Below are 26,971 nucleotides of genomic sequence, written 5' to 3' on the forward strand. Positions count from 1 at the left end.
TCTTTCCTTTTTTTTGATGCATAACATAACTTGCATAAAATGCACAAATACTAAGGGTACAGTTTGATAAATTTTACCTAAGTATTCATCCATGTACCCATCACTCCAGTCAAAATAGAGTATTTCCAGTCCTCAACCTGGCTCCCTTACGCTTTTGGCATTCTTTCCTGCCAAAGATAACCACCTTTTGTCCACTTTAAATTTCATATAACTGGAATCATACTGTGCTACCCTTTTGTGTCAGCATCTTTTTAGCTATTAAAAATAACAATGTTAACGGACCTTTGGGTGGACATACACATGCGGTTTCCTAGCAGTGTATCTGCTGATAGGTCAGATATATGTTTAACTTTATTAGAAACTGCCAAACTGATTTCCAAAGTAATTATATCCATTTGTAGTCCCATGAGCAGTGTATGTGAGTTCCAGTTGCTTCACATCTTTGCCAACACTTAGTAATTTCAGTTCTTTTCATTTTGGTGATAGAATAGTATCTCACTACGGCTTTAACTTGCATTCCCTTGATGCCTGATGAGGTTGAACAACTTTTCATTTCCTTATATTTCAATATCCTCTTCTGTGAAGTACCTGTTTACATTTCTTGCTCTTTAAAAAAAATCAGTGTCAGTCTTTTTCATATAGATTTTTAGGTCTGTGTATATTCTGAACAGAACTCCTTTGTCAAATATAATTGATGCAATTGCAAATTATCTTCCAGGATGTGGCTTGACTTTCGCTCTTAATTTTGTCCCTCTAATAAAATGAGGTTCCTAGTGTTAATAAAGTCTAATTTATCAATCTTTTCTTTTATGGCTAGCTTTCTTGTGTGCTCTTTGCCCAAGGTCATGAAGATATTCTCATATTCTTTTAGAAGCTTTATTGTTTTACCTTCACATTTAGTCAATGATCCAATTCAAATTAATTTCTGTTTATGGTGTAAGGCAGGGGCCAAGTTTTGTTTCCCCAAATGGATATATCCAATTAACTCAGCTCTATTTATTGAAAAGAACATCCTTTCCCTACTGAGTTTGCTGACTATATATGCGTGAGTCTATTTCTGGGCTCTTTTTTCTGTTCAATTATTCTTTTTGTTTCTTTTAAAAAATTTTTATTTTTAAACAATTTTTAAAGGTTATCTTCCATTTGCAGTTATTACAAAATATTGGCTATATTCCCTGTGTTGTACAATACATCCTTTGAGCTTATCTTACAACCAATAGTTTGTACCTCCCACTACCCCACCCCTATATTCTGTCTATTCTTGAACCAATACTACACTATCTCAATTACTGTAGCTTTACAGTATATATATATCTGGTGGCCCGAGTCCCCTGGCTTTTTGTTCTTCAAGACTGTCTTAGCTACTCTAGGCCTTGCATTCCCATATACATTTTAGATTTAGCTTGTCAATTTCTGCACAAGCACAAAAACAACAATGTAGGGATTCTGACTGGGACTGTATTGAATCTATGTCATTTGGGGGGAGGATTAATAACATATCAGGTCTTTCAGTAAATTAATATAATTAAATAATATATTTATAATTATTTATAATTTATTATATTTATAATGGTATATCCTTCCATTTATTTAGATCTTCTAAATTTCTCTCAGAAATGTTTAGTGGGCTGTTAGCAGTTAATTTCTATATAGAAATCAAAATGGCTTTTGTATGTATACAGACTTGTATTGAGTGACCTCGCTAATCTCACTGTTAGCAATACATCTTCCCCCAACCCCTAGTGATTCCAAGACTTCAAAAAACAAAAGGAAGGCCTCAGAAAAAGTTCAGATACTCCAGTTCTATAGGTGCAAGTATAGTCACTTTATTTACTTATTGTTTGGCCACACTGCATGGCTTGCAGGTTCCTAGTTTCCCAACCAGGGATTAAACCCAGGCCATGGCAGTGAAAGCGCCTACCCCTAACCGCTGGACCTCCAGGGAATTCCCGCAAGTATACTCACTTTAATCTGGCACGCAGACAATTACAAAATTATATAATCAGCCATATTCAGGTTGAGATAGCTATTCTACTGGAGAAATGAAAACATATGCTGAGACTTACATATAATAGCCCCAAACTGAAAATAACCCTAATCTCCACGAACAGGAGAAAGGATAAACAAATTATGGTATATCCATCCATCCCTACAATGTGGAATACTACTCACCAACAACATGGTTGAATCTCAAAAACATTGCAGTGAGTGAATGAAATCAGACACAAAAGAATGTATGTTCTTCCATTCACATAAAGTTTAAAAATAGACACAACTAATCTATCATAATAGAAATCAGAACAGTGGTTGCCTATACGGGATGGGAATCGACTGGAAGGGGGCACAAGGTGATGGAAATTTCTATAGCTTGAATGCAATATTGGTTACTTGGGTTTATGCATTTGTCAAAACTCATCAAATGGTATGCTTAGTATCTTTGCACTTTACTACACAAAATTTTCCTCAATTAAAATCAAAACAGAGATGCTGTGGCCCCAGTCCAAAATTAATTGAATCAGAATCTGTATGAGGAAGGCCTATGATATATACCTACTGCTGAGAAGAAACGCTGGTCTAGATTAGTATCAATTCTTTCATCAGGACTAGCTAACTTTTCCTATAAGGAACTAATCAGTAAATATTTTAGGTTTTGTGGGTCATATGATCTCAGCTGGAACTACTCAACTCTTGAGGTTGCAGTGCACCTATGGACAATATGTAAATGAATGGGCATGGCCATGTGCTCATTAAAAAATGAGCAGAGACTGCAGTCAGCCAACCCTTGCTTTGGATGGTCATGCTCTAAGTTCCAAATCCATCTCTTCACAAGACTATTATGAGACATCCTGGCATGCCTGGGAAGTATTTCAAATTCTGACTGTACTGCTTTCTAGTTTTCTAGACTTGGGAAGTATGGACTTAGTATCTCCAAACTTCAGTTTCCTCGTTTGCAAAATGGGCGTAATAGCTGTCCTAAAGTACTGTGATAATTAATGATATATATATAAAGCAGCTAGCATAGTGCCTAGTACACTTTAGGCTCTTACACATGGTAGCTATCATTATTGTAGATGTTACAAATGTCAAAATGTGTTAACCCACTGCACTATCTCCATCTACTCAACAGTCAGAAATGTCCCCACTGCCAGCTGCCAAGGTCTGGCCCTACCTACAGCTCCTTTACCGCAACTACATACCCCAGATGAGTCCCTTTCATTGGTCTCCTCCCCCAAACAAACCCTCTGAGACTTTGTCTCTACTGTTCCCTTAATCTGGCATGCCCCTTGACCCCTCCACAGCTAAAAATGCTTCACTCTAAAGTCCAGGTTATAATCCGTGTCCCATACAAAGTGCTACACAAAAGTGCTACCCACCTAAACACCCCCAGCTTCCCTGACCAGACATCCTAGATTGAAATACTTCAGCATTCGTTTTCCAGATCACCTACCCTGCATGTATCAATCATTGCTTGCTGTCTACTGCAACTCTCTTCAACCTGATTATAAGTTCTTGGAGGGCAGAAATGATGCTATTTCCCTTAATGTCAAGTCTATATATAAACACTCTACATATTTTTGAAGTGACTGATTCATGGATGCTGAAATTCAAGGGAGTATATTACAGTAATGTCTTGCACAAAACTTCTGGGCAAATATACTGTGGGAAACTACATACCTTTTGTAACAGTTGCTGGAGCAGAGCTGGGGACAACTGGAGTTGGGGCAGCTACAGGCAGAATGGCAGGCGATTTGTTGGCAGGAAATGACTGAACCACTAACAGGCAAAAAAGGAGGGGAGGATATAAGAAATATAGAAATTGTTTTAATGAAAATGATCTAACTCCCAGGTGGTAGCCCCTCTGTAGGCTACTAGCACAAAAACAATTTCAGTACAACAGATATGGTCCTTTTTTAATACAGTGATTGACAAGGTGGCTGTTTACTATTAGTACCAGGGTAAATGAGCTGGTATCTTCAACTGTGGAAATGGGAGCTTGTCACTAAACTCAGAAAATAAAAATCCAATTAACCTGCACTCATAAATGCTTAAAATGTAACCCCTCTACTCAACTTAAGAAATGGGCAGTTATTTAGAAGTCAGTGGATCATTTGGGTTTTACTTTCAGTCCTAGAGGTGGTGCCAGGGAGTATGGTGACAGCTCAAGGGCAGGCTAAAAAAGGGAGGAGCGGCCACCAAGTGATGGAATACAGACTTTCCCACCAGACAGACCCAGAGACAACCACACCCACAGGTGAAGAACTCACCTTTATTCACAGGCATCAGTATAGTCTGCACACCTCCAGATGTGTTTACACTGAGTGGTTTGAGCTGGCTGGGGATTGTCAGAACAGCCTGCTGGGGATTGGACTGACTGGAATGAATCTTTAACAATCCTAAAATAAGTTGGAAGATAAAGCCAAGCTGAAGATCAGATGCTTCCTTGAAGTTCATGCCCTCTTCAGCATTCATATTTTCTCACAGGAGGACATTCTTAGGACATTTACCCTTTCAATAAAGAAAGAGCTGGAAGCATGAGGCAATGGATGCAGCTGATTTCTCAACGAAGCAAAGATGCAACGATAATGATTTATTTTTACCCTGCTATCATAAAGTAATACAAAAACTTTTGGAAAAGTGGGAATAATAGAAAAGAGAAAAGTCACCAAGAGTCCTACTGCAGAGACAACCAGTATCATCATTTTGAGATAGTTCTTTTCCATGTTTGTTTTATATGACAATTTGTTTTGTATATAGCTGTGATACGTACAAACTGGATGTAAAATTTTGTATTTTGATTTGGATAACTGTCATTTTCCTACTTAAAAACCTTCTCTGGCTCTGGATTGCCTAGAGAATGTTTCCAAAATTAGTCAAAGCATTCAGAGTCCTTTTTTTTTTTTTTTGGCGGTACGCGGGCCTCTCACTGTTGTGGCCTCTCCCGTTGCGGAGCACAGGCTCCAGACGCACAGGCTCCAGACGCGCAGGCTCAGCGGCCATGGCTCACGGGCCCAGCTGCTCCGCAGCATGTGGGATCTTCCCGGACCGGGGCACGAACCCGTGTCCCCTGCATCGGCAGGCGGACTCTCAACCACTGCGCCACCAGGGAAGCCCCCAGAGTCCATTTTAATCTGGTCCTAATTTATCTGCATCTTCTTTACAACAACCTTTACATATCTAATACTTTAGTCTGTCTACTCACCATATCTTATAATTTCCTATCTCTGTGCAGCCTTTATTTTTCAAACCAGATATTCTCCACTTATTTTAGAAAGGTTCATCCTCTCCCACTTTGCTTTAAAAGAATTTCCATACTCCCATTTCCATTATAAAACTATTCTAGACATTCAGAGGGCCAGTAAAAAAGTGACAAAAAGAGAGTACACAAGATACAACACAAACACATATTATAACAACTGCTTAAAAACAGCGACAGACAGGACTTCCCTGGTGGCGCAGTGGTTGAGATTCCGAGCTCCCAATGCAGGGGGCCCGGGTTCGATCCCTGGTTGGGGAGCTAGATCCCACATGTATGCTGCAGCTAGGATTTCGCATTATGCAACCAAGGAGCCTGCCTGCTGCGACTAAGACCTGACGCAGCCAAATTAATTAATTAATTAAATTTTTTTTTTTAAAAAAAAACAGCGACAGAGGCTAAAGATACTTTAAGGCACTGGAATGCAGTTAGCTTGAGCTAAGAAAAGGAATAGTCTTGGGCTTCCCTGGTGGCGCAGTGGTTGAGAGTCTGCCTGCCGATGCAGGGGACACGGGGGCAGGGAAGATCCCACATGCCGCGGAGCGGCCAGGCCCGTGAGCCATGGCCGCTGAGCCTGCGCGTCCGGAGCCTGTGCTCCGCAACGGGAGAGGCCACAACAGTGAGAGGCCCGCGTACCGCAAAAAAAAAAAAAGAGAGAGAACAGGAATAGTCTTAAATACTTTCAAGAACAAAGCCTTAAATAAACAAGAAAATCGTTGTTTGGAATAGATGAGTGTTAGATCAGTCAAGTAGTAATTACTTAGCTGAGATGTGCCCTCCAAGAGTACAACAATGACCTGGTTTCTTCGTATTTTTAAAATTCTTATTTCTATCAAAACATTACATGCTCATCAGTTGAAAAGTTAAAAAGTGCTAAAAGGCATATAACTAAAAATAGCCATCCTTTGCTCCAACTCCCTCTCTTCATCTGGTTCCCCAGTAGCATACACTTTTAACCCTTTGGTGTTTTAATATTTATCTCAGCATTTTTTAAGAGAATGTGTATATTGTAGGCCTTGATTCATTTTGACGTTACACACTGACTTACTATTAAGGTAGATAAGCACTGTAAGGCATTTATACCTGCTCTTCCCTCTCCTCCAATATTGGTCTCTACTGATCCAAAGAATATCATGATGCTATGACTCGATCTCATTTTCTGGAGTTAATAATTTCCTTCTTTTTCATTTGCTTATTTAGTTCTCCTTCAACATCTTACTAAAGTCTTCCCATGTCCTTCAAAAACGCTATAAATCACCCTTTATACAGCTCTCCACATGGTCAAACCTCCTAAATAATTTACAGTTCCATTTTTAAAATAAGAGCTATCCTTCCTGGGACTCTGATACGCTCTATTGGACTGTTGCTTTCTAGGCCTGCTGCAAAGCCTTCATTCGGGGAGCGCCCTTTCACAGTTACCCTGGGAATTCCCTTTGCCTTCCTCTCTATTTTTGTCCTCTTTCTTGGTCTACACCTCTTCACTCTGGTGAAACATGTATTTTAGTTATGTTTTGAGACAAGGTCATAGAAAATACATTTGAAACGTTGTCTGTCAGAAAATATTTCTACCCTCATACTCAGTAAAGATCTGGCCAACTACAGAATTCTAGACTACAAGAATTCCCCCCTAGAACTTTGAAAAGCAATATTTTAGCTTCCAGCACTGCTACTGAGAAGCCCAATGATAATGTAATTTCTAAACTTTTCTGTTTATTTTTCTGACAGCTTTTCAGATCTTCTCCTTGTCACTGGTGTTCTGATTTCATGAACAAACTGTGCCTTCATGTGAGCCATCTTTCACTCATTGTGCTGGACACTGTGCCTCTTGAACCTGGAAGTTCATGCCCTTCAATTTGGGGATAAACTGTTTCATTTCTTGGATCATTTCTTTCCCATTATTTTCTGTTTTCTTTCTGGAACTCCGTTTAGTTTTGTGTTGCCAGGGCTCCCTAATACATCATCAAAGTTTCTTTCTTAGTGTCTACTTCTTGGTCTATTCCCTGCTTCCACCTTGTGCCCCATAGTTTAGTCTAAATGCTGTAGCCAGTGACCTGTTAAAAGGAAAAGGCAGCTCATGTTACTCCTTAGCTGAAGACCCCCCAATGGGTTCTCTTGAAGTAAAAATCAATGTTCTTACAGTGACCTACAAAGGCCCTATGTGATTTGGCCCCCACCACTCTGACTTTATCTCCTAGTTCTCTTTCCCTTGCTTACTCTGCTCTAGTCACAATGGCAATCTTGTTCAAAAGTTTGTAATGCACACAAAAAATTTAATTGAAAAATTAAAGGTTATACCTCAATTAAAAAAAAAAGGATACACACACACACACACAAAATGGTCAGTAGAAAACAGTTTGATTCTCTTATGAAAATAATATAAAGTTTCATCAGCACTATCTCAGGAAACTAGAACTTAAAGCAAGAGACTTCATTTAAAAATCAGAAGAAAGGAGGGCATTCGTTTCTTAAACTAGTAATTCCTTCTATTTCTACAATTTCTACTCCAGTGCTAACCCAGTACCTCTAAACATTCAGTTAGCAGAGAACTAGCACTCCCCACATAAAAACTTGGTCGATTTTAACTGGGAGGTAGAAATCATGGGAAAAATAAACCAGCCTTAATCTTTTGGTCTCTACCCAAAAAGCAAACAAAACATAGGGGCTTGATTTAGACTCATGTATGGAATCCAGTGATAATAAGAACAACAAGAATATCCACAATCTTTTTTTTTTTTAATACCCAAGAGTCGTTAAGATGATTTATTTATAGACCAAAAAGCTCACAAGCCTATGCTTTTATTTTAGCAAACTACATGCAGTAACAGTGAAGAATACCCACAATCTTTATGCAGAGATAGTAAGGTATGTGTGTGTATGTGTTTGTGTTTGTGTGTGTGTATACATGTGTGTATGAATATGTATCATATATATTTTTCTGTATACCAGTGCCAGTCGGTAAACTATTATTCATCTGCAACAAGGCAATACAGATACTGAGCGTTCAGAAGTTGTGTAACAGTTTGACTTTGTTGTGATATTTTTATTGTATTTTACAGAAGTATCTGTCTGTACTAGATTATAGTAAAACAAAGTTGACCTTTCAAGTTTGAGAAGTAATGCTGTATATTATATCAGCCCTTGGCATCTGGGACAGTACAATGTAATCAAACACATTACTATTTGTGGCAAAAGATGAATATTCATATTAAGTAGTATAAACAGCCTGTCAATGGAGGTCAGATTTCGCCCTAAAATTCATTATGGGGAAAAACAACAATAAATAAACCTTTGGTTTTCACAGCTTTTTGGATTTCAGAATTGCAGATAAGGGAATGTGGACTAACAACAATGATGACACTAAAAATGATAACAGCAGCAATTATTTATATAATGGCAACTACATGTCAGACGGTACCCTAAGCTTTTTTATATTTACTCATTTAATCGTCTCAACTTTATGAGGTAGGTATTAGGCAATCTGGCTCCAGGATTTGTGCTCTATGTTACCCAAAGAAGTAAAAGGCACACTCTTCCGGGGCCATTCAGGGTGGGCACAGAGAAACGATACATCTTACCAAAGCTCAAGCATGTCATTCTAACACTACCCAATATAATAACTACTGTTAAAAATCATATCTTGGGGCTTCCCTGGTGGCACAGTGGTTGAGAATCCGCCTGCCAATGCAGGCGACACAGGTTCGAGCCCTGGTCCAGGAAGATCCCACATGCCGCAGAGCAACTAAGCCCGTGCACCACAACTACTGAGCCTGCGTGCCACAACTACTGAAGCACTCGCATCTAGAGCTCGTGCTCCGCAACAAGAGAAGCCACCGCAATGAGAAGCCTGCGCACCACAACGAAGAGTAGCCCCCACTCGCCGCAACTAGAGAAAGCCCGTGCACAGCAACGAAGACCCAACACAGCCAAAAATAAATAAAATTAATTTATTAAAAAAAAATCATGTCTTGGAGTCAACAATGCTAATTTAATTTTATGTACTTTATGAAAGCAAAAAGAGATGTATGATGTTTTACCATGAGTTCCATGCAAAACTGCTGATAAATACCCAGAAGAGTTCCAGATGGCTAATGTTTTATTATATCAGTTAAGAATTGTTATTCAATCCATAAAAACATTTCAGACTTGAAAATATGGAAAATGCTACCGAATTAATGATTTTTAACAATTTATTGTTAAAAACTGTTATTATGTAAGACCTTCCACAAATACTCTAGCCCAAAGAAGGGAGCGAGAAATAATATTATGGTACAACTGACCTGATACTGTGGCCTTTCCAGAGATGGGGTTTGGTGTGGACACCAGGGACGTAGCACTGATGACAGAGGAGGTAGCAGCCTTGCAGGGTCCCATGGTGGCTGGGCTCACACACACTTGCTGCTGCCCAGAAGTTTTCATTACAGAAGTCATAGATGATGATGAACTGGGAGCTGTTCCTTCCGACTGCTAACCCACAGGACCAGAAATAATAGATATTAAGAAGAAAGTACTATAACTTAGAACAGTGACTGCCATGTAGCATACCCAATAAATATTAGCTATTAGCGGGCTTCCCTGGTGGCGCAGTGGTTGAGAGTCCGCCTGCCGATGCAGGGGACACGGGTTCGTGCCCCGGTCTGGGAAGATCCTACATGCCGCGGAGCGGCTGGGCCCGTGAGCCATGGCCGCTGAGCCTGCACATCTGGAGCCTGTGCTCCGCAACGGGAGAGGCCACAAAAGTGAGAGGCCCGCGTACCGCAAAAAAAAAAAAAATTAGCTATTAGCTATTAGCTACCTATTCAATGTCATGCCATTCAAAAAAACTGCTTCTCTAGTTTGGTGGTTCCTACAGTTTCAGATTTCACGGACCAGGAAATTTTTTAAATTTTAAAGCAAGGAGGTATCATAGGATTACCACATTAAAAAAATTCACCACTTATTATATCACTTTATAAAAGGATATTTCAACACCCCCCCCCATAAGAGGACATAACCTCAGAATGTAAAAGTGGAACAATATGAACTTTATTGAAAACTCACTATAGGGCTTCCCTGGTGGCGCAGTGGTTAAGAATCCGCCTACCAATACAGGGCACATGGGTTCAAGCCCTGGTCCAGGAAGATCCCACATGCCGCGGAGCAACTAAGCCCGTGCGCCACAACTACTGAGCCTGTGCTCTAGAGCCCATGGAGCCACAACTACTGGCCCGCATGCTGCAATTACTGAAGCCCAGTTGCCTAGAGCCCATGCTCTGCAACAAGAGAAGCCACTGCAATGAGAAGCCCGTGCACCGCAACGAAGAGTAGCCCCCGCCCGCCGCAACTAGAGAAAGCCCGAGAGCAGCAACGAAGACACAACACAGCCAAAAATAAATAAATAAATTAAATAAATTAAAATAAAATGGTGAATTTTATGGTATGTGAATTGTATTTGAATTTTTAAAAAAGTAATATGGCCCAATAGTGTGCCTGATGAATATCTTACATTTTTACTGCTTTTATGCTTCATTATGGTTTTCCACTATCATGCTACTTCTCACCTGTTGCGCAGGACCATTTGCTGAGAGGGCTACAGCTGGGGAACTGGCAGTTGTAATAACTCCTCCTGCTACCCTCAGCATTGTGGTTCCAGGCTTTGAGAGTTGTGAGGTGGCTGGCACAGACTTCAATGTGCTATCAGATATTTTCATTAGAGATGCCTGTGCCCCCGGGGCCGCCTGCAGAAATAAAATGGATTGGAGTAATAAGTTACCCTGGTTAATAGGCACAATTTAATCCTTACCTACATACACCCCCCGAATACTGCATCCCCAAGAAAGTCTTGCTAATTAGAACTATATGAAGGGGACTTCCCCAGTGGAACAGTGGTTAAGAATCTGCCTGCTAATGCAGGGGACACGGGTTTGAGCCCTGGTCCGGGAAGATCCCACATGCCACAGAGCAACTAAGCCCGTGCGCCACAACTACCAAGCCTACATGCCACAACTACTGAAACCCGCACACCTAGAGCCTGTGCTCTGCAACAAGAAGCCACTGCAATGAGAAGCCCGTGCGCCGCAAAAAAGAGTAGCCCCCGCCTGCTGCAACTAGAGAAAGCCCGCGCACAGCAACAAAGACCCAACACAGCCAAAAATAAAGAAAAATAACGAAAATAAAGAATAATCAATACACACATGGGTAAATCTCAGAAACATTCTGTTCAACAATAGAAGCTAACATAAAAGACTATATACTATATAATTTTGTTGATATGAAGTTCAAGAACAGGCAAAAGCTAATCTATGGGGCTTCCCTGGTGGCGCAGTGGTTGAGAATCCGCCTGCCAATGCAGGGGACACGGGTTCGATCCCTGGTCTGGAAAGATCCCACATACTGCGGAGCAACTAAGCCTGTGCGCCACAACTACTGAGGCTGTGTGCCACAACTACTGAAGCCCGCGCACCTAGAGCCCGTGCTCCACAACAAGAGAAGCCACCGCAATAAGAGGCCTGCGCACCACAACGAAGAGTAGCCCCTGCTCACCACAACTAGAGAAAGCCCGCGTGCAGCCACGAAGACCCAACTCAGCCAACAATAAATAAATAAAATAAATAATTTTTTAAAACATCTAATCTATGGTGACAGAAAAATGGTGATAGAAAAAAACTGGAAAGAGAAATGAGGGTATGTTTTAGAGTAATGGAAATGCTCTATATCATGACTGGGATAGTGCTTGCAAGAGCATACCCATTTGTCCAAATTCCCTGAGCAGTATATTTGTGATCTGTGCATTATTCTATGTAAATTATACCTTAATAAAAGGCAACAGCAAACACCTTAGCTGTGGCAGAACAGAAAGAAAGTCACTGCACTGGCTGCAACATGAGCGGATTAGAAGAAATTAGCTAAGATTTTAAAGAACTGCCTAAAGAATTCTGGGGCCTCATACCTGTTTAAAACAGCAAAGAGCATCTGACCAAAGGGAATTTAGTACTCAAGGAAACCAAATGCTGGCAATTTGAAAAGATCAACAAAATTGATAAACCTTCTAGCTAGACTGATGAAGAAAAAAAGAGAAGATACATAATTATCAAAGTCAAGAATGAAAAAGGGGACATTACCAAAGATTCTACAGACATTAAAGGATAAGGGAAAATTATGAACAAGTTTGTTCTAAGAAATTCGACTACTTAGATATAATAAAAAAAAATTCCTTTAAAGATATAAACTACCAAACCTCCTTAAGACAAAATAATGTGAATAGTCAGTCTTATCAATATATCTATTAAATAAATTGAAATTGTAGTTAAAAACCTTCCCAATTAGGAAAACTGCAAGCCATTACGGCTTCACCGGTGTATTCTGAACGGTTAAGGAAGAAATAATATCAAGTTGACATAAACTCTTCCCCAAAAAGTGAAGAGGAGGGAGAAGTTTCCAACTCATTTTATGAGGCCAGCATTACTCTGATACCAAAACCAGACAGAGGGCTTCCCTGGTGGTGCAGTGGTTGAGAGTCCGCCTGCCGATGCAGGGGAAACGGGTTTGTGTCCGGGTCTGGGAAGATCCCACATGCCACGGAGCGGCTGGGCCCGTGAGCCATGGCCGCTGAGCCTGCGCTCCGCAATGGGAGAGGCCACAACAATGAGAAGCCCGCGTACCACAAAAAAAAAAAAAAACAACCAGACAGAAATTACGATGAAAACTACTGACCAATATCCCTTGCAAAAATTCAAATTCAATTCAACAATACATTAAAAGAGGATAACATATCACAATGAAGTAGGGTTTATTCTAGGAACGCAGGGTTGGTTTAACATTTGAACAATCAATGTAATTTACCTTATTAAACTAAAAAAGAAAAACCATAGGATCCTCTCAATAGACACAGTAAAAGCATTTGACAAAAATCCAATATCATTTCATGCTTTGAGAACTGCTGATCTACATTCAGTCATAAAAAGTGCATTATTTGTTGATATCCACACTGTCTATATCCTTCTACACTTTGTTTCATTTGGTAAGTTTTTGAGATTTAGCTATAGATGATTATGATATCCCTTGCCCAGTTAAAATTCCCTGTCATTATTCTTCCACCTATGCTAAAGGCGCTGTAGAAACACACCAAACTCCCTATAGCATTTACTTACGATATAGATATCACGGCTGAAATCACCTATAACACTATTCAGAATCTCCTATATGAAGTCCCTCCAGAGAAATTTTAGAATGAAGTGTCTAGAAAATCTTTGTTTCTTCTAAGAAAATATTGTGTGGTTATTTTTTTTCCTCTCACAAATAGTGTGAATTTTATAACTTATCATTGTTCTCATTTTGCTTTGGCAAATTTTATTAAACATACAGGACATTACTATTTGCATATCTAAACAACTCTCTGGTCTTATCTTCTCATTCTACTTATATTTTCCCAAATCTTATGATTTTATTCTTATTTTTCTATACTATTTTATTGCTTATTTTCTTAGGTAACGATAATTTCTTTGTGGAAAGAGACAAGCTGTAAATATTTGTGTGTGTGTGTGTGTGTGTGTGTGTGTATTTACCTGGGTAAACAAAGTGGTTTTTTGTCCAGAGATGACTTTTAATGTTTGCTGTCCTTGTGCAGAGGATGTGCTGACTCCCAGTGTTCCTTGCACCACTGACCCCGTAGTCAGCTGTTTTCCAGATGTCTGGGGTGATGGCTGGCCAACTAAAAACGTGCCCTAAATTACAAACAAATAAAGACCTGATCAGTAATTTGTTAAGTTCAAATGACTTGCTCTGATTCTTTAAATCACAAGGTCCCATATTATAAGCGACAATGCTACCCTTCAATTCTACAACTCATCAAAATGATTAAAAAGAATAGCTCTGCTCTCAGTGTCACTACCAACAGTTATCCCCACTTCTCAAACTTTGCACTGGAGTTACAGAGCAGGCTGTTGGAAGCTCAAGTTTTACAATCTAGTCCCCTCATAGCTGGATTTAATCTTTCAGAGACTGATAACTATCTACTCTCACTAAGAACATCTGGAACCAAAATTCCATTCCCTTCCTTAGAGAGGAGCCAAGACCAGCGACAAGAGGAAAGAAAGGAGGCAGAAGCCTGTTCCTAATCTTGAATCCAATGGAACTCCAAACCATAACTTGATACTATCTCTCTGGTTACGTCTAGGAGAAAATTTTCAACTGCACATTAATACTATTCCAAATCCACGAGAGGCAACAGCATAGCAAAAATCTTTCAGAAAGATCTGGGTTTAAATCCAAACCCGACCACTAGGCTTAGCGGAGAGATTTTGGATAAGTTACGTAGGTCCTTCTGAATCTCCACTCGCTTTTCTCTCAAAACAAAGCAAACCCAAAATAATACAGATTTATAACATGACTAAAATGTTAGTATTGACACCTGATCCCAGAGCCGTAAAGGTAAATCCACTATAATTAAAGGCAGTCATTAAATAACTGATTTAAAAGATACCAGTCACAAATGAGCAGACCTGAGGGGTTTGCTTGAGGATGTAAGATGTGTACGTCAGGTGCTGGGATATCCCTCCAGGGCCGGCAGGGCTCTGGGCTCCTCCGGTTCCTCCTCCACTGCCACCGCCGCCACCACCACCGCTACTGGCAGCTGAGCCAGACTGGAGGTCTGAAAACACAACCAATGACAAAGTATTAAGAGAAGGCTTAAGAGAAAAAACAGATGAGCCCAGAGAGATGTTTCCCTTAGGGCTCCACTCCTTCCCTTTCCTTCTTTCCTCCTTTTTTTTGTAATGTACAAGTTCGTGACAAGAGTGAGAACTTTCTAACGCTGAAGACTGAAATATATTTACGTTTGACTGAATGATGGTCGACTAGTTCAGCTCTGAGTACTGTACTACAATGAAGAACTTATCTTTGCAAGTGTTTTAGCTTAGTTGTGAGAGATCGAGAGTCAGATTCATTTTCTAACCAAGTGTTTTTAACCAACACTTAAATGTGCTCAGAGAAGTGCTCCCAAACTTTCTGGCATCTGATTCAATTTCAGTGAAACTGCTGGAATTTAGTGTAATTTTGCAATACTCTCTCTTTTCCATCTCCCCCCCTGCTCTGGAAAAAACCAAGACTTTCTTCATATTTATAACGACTCCAGGTCTTTTTTGCTTTTCAAATTCCACTTTAAAGCCTTTGTACCCTTCTTACTTCCCTTTTGGTGACATTATATATGTAAACTACACTCTAAGTAGCTCTCTGGATGAATTTTGGAAGACTTACATTGTCTTTCTCTTACATATCTAAATTTTTGATACACCACTACTTAGGTATGAGGAAAAAACACCAGGGTAAGAGTGGAAATCACCCATTACAGTCAGTAAACAAAATGGCTGACTAGCTTTTGAAACTGAGTCCCCCTAAAACCAAATTCCCCTGCTGAGTTTATGATTAATCTCTCTATCCAAAACTTTATTCCCTTTCTTGTCCCCTCTGACCTCAATTCTGTGCTAACTGAACATTAATCAACCAGAGTCAGATGACTAAACCTGCCGTTGTTAACAACGTCATTAATGTACTAAAAGTGCTGTTGTAGATAACGCCGCTAAGGTAAAAACTCAGATGTTTGTTTCCCTAGGGCAAGATGAGCTCATAGACCCCCAAGCCATGGACCACCTGGCCAGAGAAATGTAAACCAGAGACATCCTGACACCCAGAACTATGATTAAGAAAATCACAAGATGATGATTAACACCAGCTTCTTTGTTCCTCCCCTTGAAAAACCCTGAACTCAAAGACCAAGTTGGAGTGGATCTGAGACTTGTTTCCCACTCCCTTGCTTGGTGCCCTGCAATTAACACTAACTTTGTTGCAAACTCCCACTGTCAGAAACGGTTTTCTGTACCACGGGCACACGAGCTCTTGCTCGATTACAATTACAACACTGCGCTTTGGCAAGTGACTAATTTCAAATGAACCTAACTGCTGTACCAACTACACTTCTGACTCAGATGAAAATAATTCCTCTTACTCTTTCCTTTTCAACACTACCCAGATTGTTTTTCTCTATATGTCAAAGCAAAAGTTTATATAAGCCTAGATAAACCACCTAATTTCCTTGGGGCTTTACATCTTACACACTAAGGCTGAGCCTGTATTTCTCTTGCCATCTCCAAACCTAGCAAACTTAAGACGCACATCTAAATAATGGCAAGCAGAGACACTTGATTCCAATCCTACTCCCATCCCCTTCAAAATAAAAACAGGCTTCCAGCAATCTTCTCAGGTGTCACCAGTTTTCAGATACCACTGACAGGAAGAAGTCTTCTTTATTTCCAGCTCACATATACAGCTTTCTCCCAACACAGGCTCAGTAGCCATACCTCTTCACTGTAATTTGTTCCCAAACCCAGACTATGAGCAGAGAAATCCAAGACAACAGTGTCACCTCCTAAGACTATGATTATTTAAACCCACTTCTAGTTAAAAATGTGTGCATGTTTTAAATCCATTTGAGCAAACAGAGCTATGAAAATGCTTCCTGAAACAGGTAAGAACTGCCCCTCAGGTGGATGAGATGAACGTACCCAGAGACCCAAGAACCAAATGATTTAATGATGGACTAACTAGAATTGTTGGTAGCCCGCAGGATGGCTCCTTGAGGGATCAGCAGCAGCTTTCCTTTTCCTGAAGGGTTCTTGCTATTCGTTGTAAGGTAGAGTTTAGTGCCAGGAGGCAAATTTGCCAAGTTGGCCAAATTAGTGGCTGGCAGCTGCAATGTCGCCATTACTAAAATGGTGAAGGGAATAGAGGGAAAAAAAGAAAGAGGAAAAACATTAAGATAAATTGGAACTGAGGGCAATGCTATCTCTAAAATTAAAACATACACAGAGTAATAAAATACTTATTCAAAAACACTAACAAACAATAAACTCTACAGTTTGCTTCCTAGATGCACAGTGCTTTAAAGGCTGACATTTTTCATTATCTTGCTAATTAAAATATTTACATACTAGAAGAGCCTGCTACAAACTATAAAGAAATTTATATCTGTATATAGAGTGACCATATGTCCTGGTTTGCCCAAAGCCGTTACAATTTATACCTACGTCCCACTATAATTAATAGTGACTCTTAACTCTCAAAAGTACTGTTGTTTAGACAGTCAATAAAATAATCACCCTCTCTATGGATGAATACACATTTGCTTCTCATTTGTTTAAAGCCCCTTTATAGTCAATTTCTAGTAACGATGAATCTACTGATTTGAAACAAGACTTCTAGTCTCCCTCACTTTCTAAGAACTAAAAAATGCTACAGTCAACAACTGGCACATATACTATGAAACTATAATTCATCTTTTAAAAGTCTCACCTATGTCAAACAGCTTTCACTTACCCCTTAGAATTTACTTCTCGATGCACATGGCTGTGAAACCTCTAAACATGAAAACTTTCTGCAGTTACTTTGTATTGGAATCTCCAGGAACTGGAGCCTACAGGACCACGTGAGTCCCACAGGGAAAGGACTCTCAGCCTCCTGCCACCTGCTAGAGTAGTACCTCTCAGGACCACTTCACTGTGCAAAGCTTTGGGAGGCAGGAACCCTGGAAGCTGCACCCAATATCAGGGACTGACATTAAACTGAGGGCCATCCCTCTTCACTATGACCAGAACTAATCTCATCTTACACCACTGTGCATCGCAGCCACGCCAGGACTGCAGACCTCTCTGCCACCCGCACCCGGAGTCCCATCTCCACACGGCTCACGGTCCCTGATCTGAACCCATCTCCTCATGCTTTCTTCCTTCCCTGACTCTTTCACCAGGCACCCCAATCCAGGAATTCCTGCTGTGATCACTACACCCTCTAGAACATCAACCTCCTTGAACATTATCTCTTTTTGTGGTAATTAAACTCATCAGTCCTCTGAAGATAAGACTTCCCCAGAAATCCCCTAGCTACGGGCTGTCTTCTGTCTTACCTCAATATCAGAGGGCTAGGACCAAGAAAGGAACATTTTTGCTCTCCAGTTAAACTTTCAGACCATTATCACAGCTCATTCCAGAGGGGGAGGAAAAAAAGCCCTACCTCTTTTGAGGCTCCTACTTAGCTATACCATCTCCCTCTCTTTTCTGCTCTCATTTACTGAACTCCCAAGTCACTTCCCCTCATTAGCTGAAGGCGGACTCCGGACTCAAAGTATTGTGCTCTGTGCTAAAGGCTCATTCTCAGTGACAACACTATAGATGACTTACTTAATTCTCTGCCTTCTCAGTGCTATATCTTCCAAACTCCAAAGGTCACTTCTTCTGGCCCATCTCAAACACTCATTTTTAATGCCACAAAAGAACTTTGTCATCAGCAGCAATTCTTCACCTCTGAAATCTTTATTTTGGACCTCCACTACCCTCCCAACTCAATGCTACCATTCTTTAGCCTCATCAAGACCTTTAAAAATTAGTAAATATCAAATACCTGAGGTATATTTCTTCATGCACTCACAGAAACAACACATTAAGGACTAAAACACATTCAAAGTATTTAAACTTTTGTTTAGTAGAGAATGCCTTAGTCAAGTATCTCAAAATGCTGCTGGCAAATGACCATACCAGGACTATAAGTCTGAAATAGAACGCAACGTGGAAATAAGGACAAATGAGAATTATTCTTCAGACTTGAGAGCAGTATCAAGAAACACCCTCTATTTTTACTATTCTTGCTCATACCCACACATGCGCACACACAACTTAGAGCAAAAGCCTTACAGGCCTCTATGTAAAATGTTACATGAAAAAGATTAACATGTTTTTATATACTCCTTAAAACATCAACATACTAGGTTTTTCTAGAGAGAACCAAATAGCAAATAAAATCACTAGCACAGAGCGTTTTGGAAGGGGCTGCTGCTGAAAGGGCCCCCGATTAGTATCAGTTACCTGAACCCTGGGATCCACTCTTCTGAGGGCCAGCAGCAGTGACCTGAGCCTTGGTTAAGGCTTGCATCGGCTGAGCGACAATGGTTCCTCCACCTCCACTCACAATTGCCTTGGCAACTCCTTGGGTCACAACTTGCTTTGGACCAACTGCTTTGGCGACAGACGAGCTGGCCTTGGCTACGAGGATCTGGCCACCACTGATTGCCACTGCCTGCTTCACTGCCGAAGGTAGGGTAGACCCAACTGGAACCCCAACAACCTGTTCAAAACAAAGGAGAACCCAGAAGTGCTTCTTCTCATAGTCCCTTGAGGGGTCTTAAAGCAGCACAGTCACTCTGTTCCAGCAAAGAACAAAAGCAAACCCCTAGATAACAACACATGGAGTCTAATTCAGTCATCTAGGAATTCTACCTATGATGTGAACAGCAGTATTTCTCAGTCTGGATGTTATTACAATAAAATGTTACAGCTTTGGTCTTAACCCCAGCTACTATCTATAACCTATTTTAATTATAAAAATATGTGTGTTTTTTAAAAAAAAACACAGGAAATACAGAGGTATAAAGAAAAAAACTCTACTCATCAGAAATAATCTTTTTTTTTTTTTTTTTTTTTTTTTTTGCAGTACGCGGGCCTCTCACTGTTGTGGCCTCTCCCGTTGCGGAGCACAGGCTCCGGACGCGCAGCAGCCATGGTTCACGGGCCCAGCCGCTCCGCGGCATGTGGAATCTCCCCAGACCGGGGCACGAACCCGTGTCCCCTGCATCAGCACGCGGACTCTCAACCACTGCGCCACCAGGGAAGCCCTCTTAATATTTTTAATGTAGTATTTACTTCTGATTCTTTTAAATGTACATTTTGAAACAAAGATTAGGATGCATATAGTTTTATAATTTTTAAATTTAACATGTTACAACCATTTCCACTGTTGTTATTTTTCAAAAACATTTTGAGATGACCAAAAAATAATGTATTAGAATAGATATACCATAATCTAAGTAAATATTTCACTACTGTGTGACTATTTAGATAATTTTAAACTTCACATTATGAAAAAACTGCAATAAACATTCTCATATATGAACTATAAACTCCACTACATACTTTTAAATATCACCTCTTCAGTAACCTCTTCTGTGTTATCCCCATCTGAAGCAATATTTCTCCATCACTAGAACATCTAACAATTCACGTCATTTATTATATGGTATAACATGTGACACCTCTTCCAACTTATTTTTTTAAAAAGTTATCTTTTTCTATACTTTCTAATCTTTCCTTTCCTTAAAGGTAGACATTTCATTAAAAAAGAAAAAGTGTAAGCTAGAAAAACATTTAATTCAATTAAAAAAAAAAAAAAAGATCCCAGCACCCAAAGAATGAAAGTTAGAAGTACCTAGTTCTAAAAATACCGTAAATTTTTTCAAGTAAAAGAATACTTCAGAGCTCTTTTAAAACAAGGTCAATAGTACAATTTTCAATTAGAATAAACAACTTAATTAATGGAAAATTGGGGCAGTGTTTCACAGTCCCTAATTCTTTATTTCATAAAAAGAACTTCTCACCAGAAACTAGATAAAAAGACTTTTACATTCTTTTTTAAGAATGGGAAAAGATCTGTCTTCTAAAGGCAAAAAAGATAAAGAAGAAAGTACTTTTCAACCATCAGATTGGAGGGGAAAATTTTAAAGCCTGATAATACCAAGAATTGGCTAGAGGATATGGGGAAACAGAAACTTTTGTTTACTGCTGGTAGAAAGGTAAATTTGTACAGCCACTCCAGAGAAGTACTAGGATATCTACTAAAATTGAAAATTCACCCTCTACTGGTAGGGATATATCCCAGAGAAATCTTAGACATGTGCTCAAGGGAACATACACAGAAAGTCCAAGGTAGCATTATTTGTAATTACAAAAAATTGTAAGTAATCTTAATGTCTACAAAATGAAATATGCTTAATGTCTACAGATAGAGGAATGCATAAAATGTGGTATAAGACAGACTGACAGAATAGCATTCGTTAGTTACAATGAATGAACTGGAACTATATATATATCAACATCAACAGACTTTGCAAGTACAAATATTGAGTGAAAGGGGAGTTGCAGAAAAATATGAGTATAAATATCTTTTATGTAAATCTTCAAAATTCACAACACTACATGTTACTTACGGCTATTACGTATGTCATAAAAAGTATGGACTGTCAAGCTACACATCCAAATTCATGACTGTTGTTTTGGGGAAGAACAAAGTGGACTGCAACTTTATTAGTCATATTTTATTTGGAGAAAAAACTGTTGAATTAAATATGAACATGTTAATTCACAGTGGAGGATATGTGGATATTGATTATATTATTCTCTGTATTTACTGAAATTTTAGAATCTTCCCAAATTAAAAAATAATAGCATTACTTAAGGTAGAACAAAATGACAAACCATATAACAACTGATGAATGGGATTTTTAAGTTAAATAATCACTAAATCATACATGGTTCCTTTTCAAAGAATGTGAATATAGTAAAATACACTTGTCATGTGCTTGGACAATATGGCTGATGTAAAGAAAATGGTCCCCTAACCAATTGTTATAAACCAGTGTATCACAGAGGAAAGAGTATAGGTTTTTATAAGCAGTCAGACCTCCTTTCCCAGTTTTGTTCCATCAGTTAGCAGCTGCACAGTTATTTAACCTCTTTGAGTTTTAGCTTTAGATATCTCATCTATAAAATATCTCATAAGGTCATGAGGCATAAATGAAAATAAGTTTATAAAGTGCCTAGCCAGCATGATGTACACAGTAAATGACAGCTGCAGCCAGCACAACACTTGTCACTATGAACTGAAGACTGGTGATCTATGAGACTATGTAGAGACTCAGGACAGAAAGCCAAAGGATAAACACCTGTCACTATCTTCAGCATGTGGCCAGGGCAGAGGACCTTGATCTTAAGGTTCAGTTAATCAAACAGAAATCAAAATATATAGATAACATCTCGTATCTGCCTTAAAATATTCTAGGAGGAGAAGGTCAGCAAAATGCTGGTAACTGCTGAAATGGAATAATGGGCATGTAGGATTCATTACAATAGTCTCTGCACTTTTATGTACGTTTAAGGAAGGAGGGCAAGAAAGGAAGAAACAAAACAATCAAAGAGGGCTTCCCTGGTGGCGCAGTGGTTGGGAGTCCGCCTGCCGATGCAGGGGACGCGGGTTCGTGCCCCGGTCTGGGAGGATCCCACATGCCACGGAGCGGCTGGGCCCGTGAGCCATGGCTGCTGAGCCTGCGCGTCCGGAGCCTGTGCTCTGCAATGGGAGAGGCCACAACAGTGAGAGGCCTGCGTACCGCAAAAAAAAAAAAAAAAAAAAAATCAAAGAACCAATGGGTGGGGGGGAGAAATAAGTTCATCTAGAATGGAGAAGAGAAAACTCCCAGCTATCCTGGCTTGGTTAAAACAATCCCTGATGATTATCCAAATCTCTTCATTCTGACTGTATGAGCCTCATTATATAGGCAACATGGAGTGTTACTGTAGCTATAGAGCTGGGCACACTCATTCTCCCTAGAGATGTGGAGATATACAAACTCTTCCTACTAATCAAGAACTTTTCTCTGCATTGATAAAAAAAAGCTTCTTAATCCAGAAAATTATTTTTAAGGTATGGCAGAAACTGCCAGCTGAACCCCAATATGTATTCTTTGCTTCTCTCTCATAGTAACAGAACCCCCGATTTTCAGCGAGGGACATGGCCACACAGAATACCTACTATATTTCCCAACTCCTTCACACCTAGGTCTGACATCTCATTTCTGGCTAAAGGGATGTGAACAGAAGTGATGAGTGCAAATTTCTGGTTCTGCTCTCCCCAAACCCTCTTCCCTTCCCTTTTCCTGCTGGCCAGAAATGTGAGCACGGTGGCATGAGATGAAGTGGCTATCATAGGCCACAAGCTGAAAAACAAATTTTGAAAATGACAGAGCAATGAGATGGAGTCTAGATTCTTGATGATTGTGGAACCAACACACCAGGGTCGCCTACCAGACTTTCATGTGTGAGAGAAGTAAACTTATTTAAGCTCCTGGTTTGGGAATTTGTTATAGTAGTTGAACTTTTTTCTAAGACGTCTGTCTTTACATTTCCTAAATATATCACACTTAATAATCCCTTGTATAAGCTAAATTACACATAATCTATTTTCATGTTCCTAAATTAACAAAGACAGCAAAGATCTTAAAGGAAAATAATATATACATGTGATATCACTTATATGTGGAATCTAAAAAAAAATACAACAAACTAGTGAATATAACAGAAAAGAAGCAGACTCACAGATACAGAGAACAAACTAGTGGTTACCAGTGGGGAACAGAAAGGGAGGAGGGGCAATACAGGGGTAGGGGATTAAGTGGTACAAACTATTAGGTATAAAATAAGTTACAAGGGTATACTGTACAACACAGGGAATACAGTCAATATTTTATAAGTAGAAATGGAATTTAACCTTTAAAAATTGTGAATCACTATACAATACACTGGTAACATATAATATTATATATAAACTATACTTCAATTTAAAAAAAGGAAAATAATACATACATGTACCTATTTTAATTTCTTTCCTCCAATTCCATGCATCTGACTTGCTTTTCCCTCCTTGTGCCAACCTCTATCCTCACACTCAACTGCTTCAAAATGTCCAGAATATGACACACCTAATCCCTCCGAGAGCCAAATAAAACATAACCATGCTGGCCACAGGAGGGCAGTTTTTACTAGCAGAGCTTGTCCACCAAGAGCAAACTGCTCACAAGATAAACAACCCCCCTTTATTCTAAAACACTGAGGAGAATGAGGAAGTCTGGCATTCTACTGGGGAAAACCCTATGCACAGCTGTCTATGACACCACAAGCAAGTCTCTTGAGTAGGACACTGTAACCCCAAATTAGTTTTGTTTTCCTTTTTAATACAACATTTTGGCCTAGAACCTGAAATCACCTACCAACTGTTCTCTCCTCTTCCCCTCCCACAGCACTGCTCTCCGCATTCCGAATTTCCTTAGTTTCACCTTTGTTCTGTACTGTTATAAATACTTAATTTTGATTCATGCTTTGATTTGGTGTTTCTATTCCTGCCCTCCCTGTGCCCTGTACAGACCTTTGCAAGTCAGAATCTACTTTAGCAACCTGAAGGTGAGGATTCTGTATATGTGATTTTTCCCTGGATGCTGAAAAATACAGCCACTTACGATTCAGTTCTCAATGACAGTAATTATTACATGGTACTCACACATATATACACAGGACTCATCCTCACATAACTTTAGCTGCTATCACTTATTTAGCACCTGCTCTGTGCTAGGCCCTCTATATACAATGATCTCTAATTCTCCTACAGCACTGAAAGGCAAAGGGTATTATTTCCTTTTACTAGATGAAAAAACAAGGCTGAGAGAGATAAATTTGCCCAGCTCACACAAGTAATGAGTGGCTGAGATCTGAGATGTGTAACAAGCTCATGCTCTTTTAACTACACCACACTGCTTCCTTCCCATATGAACCACCAATTCCTCAACTGTCTCTTTTCATGTCAAAAGCAGCACCGCTTTCTACTTTTATGAAAAAGATAAACTGTGTTTCTATTGTGCCAAAGTTGTGTGGAAAGTGAAACAGTACCATTCTGTTCACCCTCCTGTTTTCTGGCATACTTTCTCTGACTACACCTCAGCAATAACCAGGGATACCCTGTACTTGCAGACAGCTCTTTATCTCAAGTCTAAAGCTTGTACTAAATTTCTGGGATAGATGTCTTGTTTCATGTTCTGCTTCTCTGTAGTTTTTTCACACTCTTCTGTGGCTTTTCTTATCAGGTACCTTTACACTTAAGGCATTCTAGCACAAACCCGGCCATTTTCTCTTGGTCCTACCTTGCCATTAGGTAGGTGGGAATGTGACAAGAAAGCCAATACAGTTGTTCAGTATTACTGGGTGAGTAGATTTGCAAAATGCAAAAGTGGCAAAAAGCAGAAACTTTTCAGAGCTTCTGAGCATAAATAGCAATGCTATCATGATTCAAAAGCCTAAATCAGTAATACCATGTATTTCTAGGTGAAGCAAAATAGATTTTAAACAACATACAGGATGTGTCTGAGTACGAAGACCAGATGACAATAACTGATTCACGAAAGGACTTGAACAAAATGCTTATCCCTGAAGCCAAAACAACAGAAGGAGCATCAGGAAGTAGTTGGGGGTTGCCTGTTTTAGTGATTCTGGCTATGGAATCCCCAAAGTCAAATTTTTTTTTTTGCAGTACACGGGCCTCTCACTGTTGTGGCCTCTCCCGTTGCGGAGCACAGGCTCTGGACGCGCAGGCTCAGCGGCCATGGCTCATGGGCCCAGCCGCTCCGCGGCATGTGGGATCTTCCCGGACCGGGGCACGAACCCGTGTCCCCTGCATCGGCAGGCAGACTCTCAACCATCTGCACCACCAGGGAAGCCCCCCAAAGTCAAATTTGATGCTGTAGTTCCATGGTTCCTAAATTTACCTAATCATATGAGTCAGTAGGAGAGTTTGTTAAAAATCCAGATTCCCGGGGTCACCAAGAAGTTCTGACATTTTTAATCATCAGTTGAGTCTTATGAGCAGAAAAGTTTGGGAAAGTGGTTAATGAACTCTTACAGATTTTAGAACCACCTATAAGACTATGAATTTTTAACTCAATCTATATGCAGCCATCTAGACTAACCAAAATATCTAAAACCTATTTTAAAGTTGAAAAGCAAGCGCTTCACATAGTACTCTTAATAGCTTTAGGATATATCTGCCCTAAAAGTAAGATTATTTAACTCTGGATGTTCTAAAAGCATGCTTAGGTTACAGACAATGGCTCACAAATTTTAATAGTTCTGGAATGGGGAATTTTGGAGTCAACTAGACCTGGGTTCAAATTCTGTCACTTATTAGCTGTATGCTCTCAAGGATGTTGCTTAACCTCTCAGAACCACAATTTCCTCATTTGTAAAACAGCAGTGAAAATATCCACCTTGAAAGGTTGTCTGAGGATTACAGATAATATGCAAATAAGAGCATGATATACTTTGGCACTCCTAAGTACAACGGATGCAGGGAAACATGTATCTCTGTTTTAGAGTTCTCCCAATATGTAAATTCCCCAAACCTCCAAATTATAAAGAAAATAAACTCTCTAAAGAGCCAAGAATCATTTAACAGATCACACAGTCAAGACATCAGAGGTGCAAACTATAGCAGTCTCCTATCAGAAATAAACAGGTAAAACAGTGGACCTCGATCCTGTCAGTTAGACTTGAATCAAGTGTAAAGTTGTGTCCATGACGTCAATCATCTTCACTGCCAGAGAGATAACACGGCATCCCTTCACCTCTTGAACTGTCCCTGGGCCCTCTATAAACCATGTCCCTGCTCTTGTTAATAACTATGAAAAGAACAAGTGGGTTAAACGCCAACTTATCTGCTTTTCCTACAGGGCTTTCATCCACATGTCTTCCCGGGACCATCAACACCGTCACCCTTTTCAGCACTTGTCCATTACTTAGGCAAACAACGTTCACTGACATGTTGACTTCCCCATCCTTACCCAACACAAACCTTAGAGGGCTGAATCTTTGGTGACTGGGCAGTCCCTTCTCCAGCAGTTAGGACTTGTTTTTGAGGGGACACAGCTATCATGTGACCCCCTTTCACAGTCACATACTGAGGGAGTGGTGACTGGCTGGCAGCCCCTGTTGTTGGTACATGAGAGGCTTCTCCAGGTTCCTGTTTGATGATTACCTTGCAACAAACATG

General features: G+C 39.9%; 1 protein-coding gene across 4 annotated transcripts in view; it reads right to left on the reverse strand.

The window, feature by feature from the left end:
* YEATS2 (YEATS domain containing 2) overlaps window positions 1-26,971 on the reverse strand; it is a 107,835-nt gene that overhangs the window by 11,008 nt on the left and 69,856 nt on the right. For all 4 annotated transcript variants that reach the window (XR_003792447.1, XM_029215537.1, XM_029215535.1 and 1 more), the window contains 9 exons: window positions 26,774-26,956; window positions 19,141-19,399; window positions 16,829-16,990; window positions 14,731-14,879; window positions 13,795-13,953; window positions 10,792-10,968; window positions 9,532-9,718; window positions 4,266-4,394; window positions 3,676-3,774 (listed from right to left, as the gene is read on the reverse strand). Coding sequence is in view for 3 of the 4 variants with exons in the window: in XM_029215537.1 (XP_029071370.1) it covers window positions 3,676-3,774; window positions 4,266-4,394; window positions 9,532-9,718; window positions 10,792-10,968; window positions 13,795-13,953; window positions 14,731-14,879; window positions 16,829-16,990; window positions 19,141-19,399; window positions 26,774-26,956 (1,504 nt within the window). In the remaining variant the exon portion in view is untranslated. The remainder of the gene's footprint in view (window positions 1-3,675; window positions 3,775-4,265; window positions 4,395-9,531; window positions 9,719-10,791; window positions 10,969-13,794; window positions 13,954-14,730; window positions 14,880-16,828; window positions 16,991-19,140; window positions 19,400-26,773; window positions 26,957-26,971) is intronic.

Source organism: Monodon monoceros, unplaced genomic scaffold (genome assembly GCF_005190385.1).
Source record: "Monodon monoceros isolate NGI ecotype Baffin Bay Population unplaced genomic scaffold, NGI_Narwhal_1 Super_Scaffold_11, whole genome shotgun sequence".
Lineage (NCBI taxonomy): Eukaryota > Metazoa > Chordata > Mammalia > Artiodactyla > Monodontidae > Monodon > Monodon monoceros.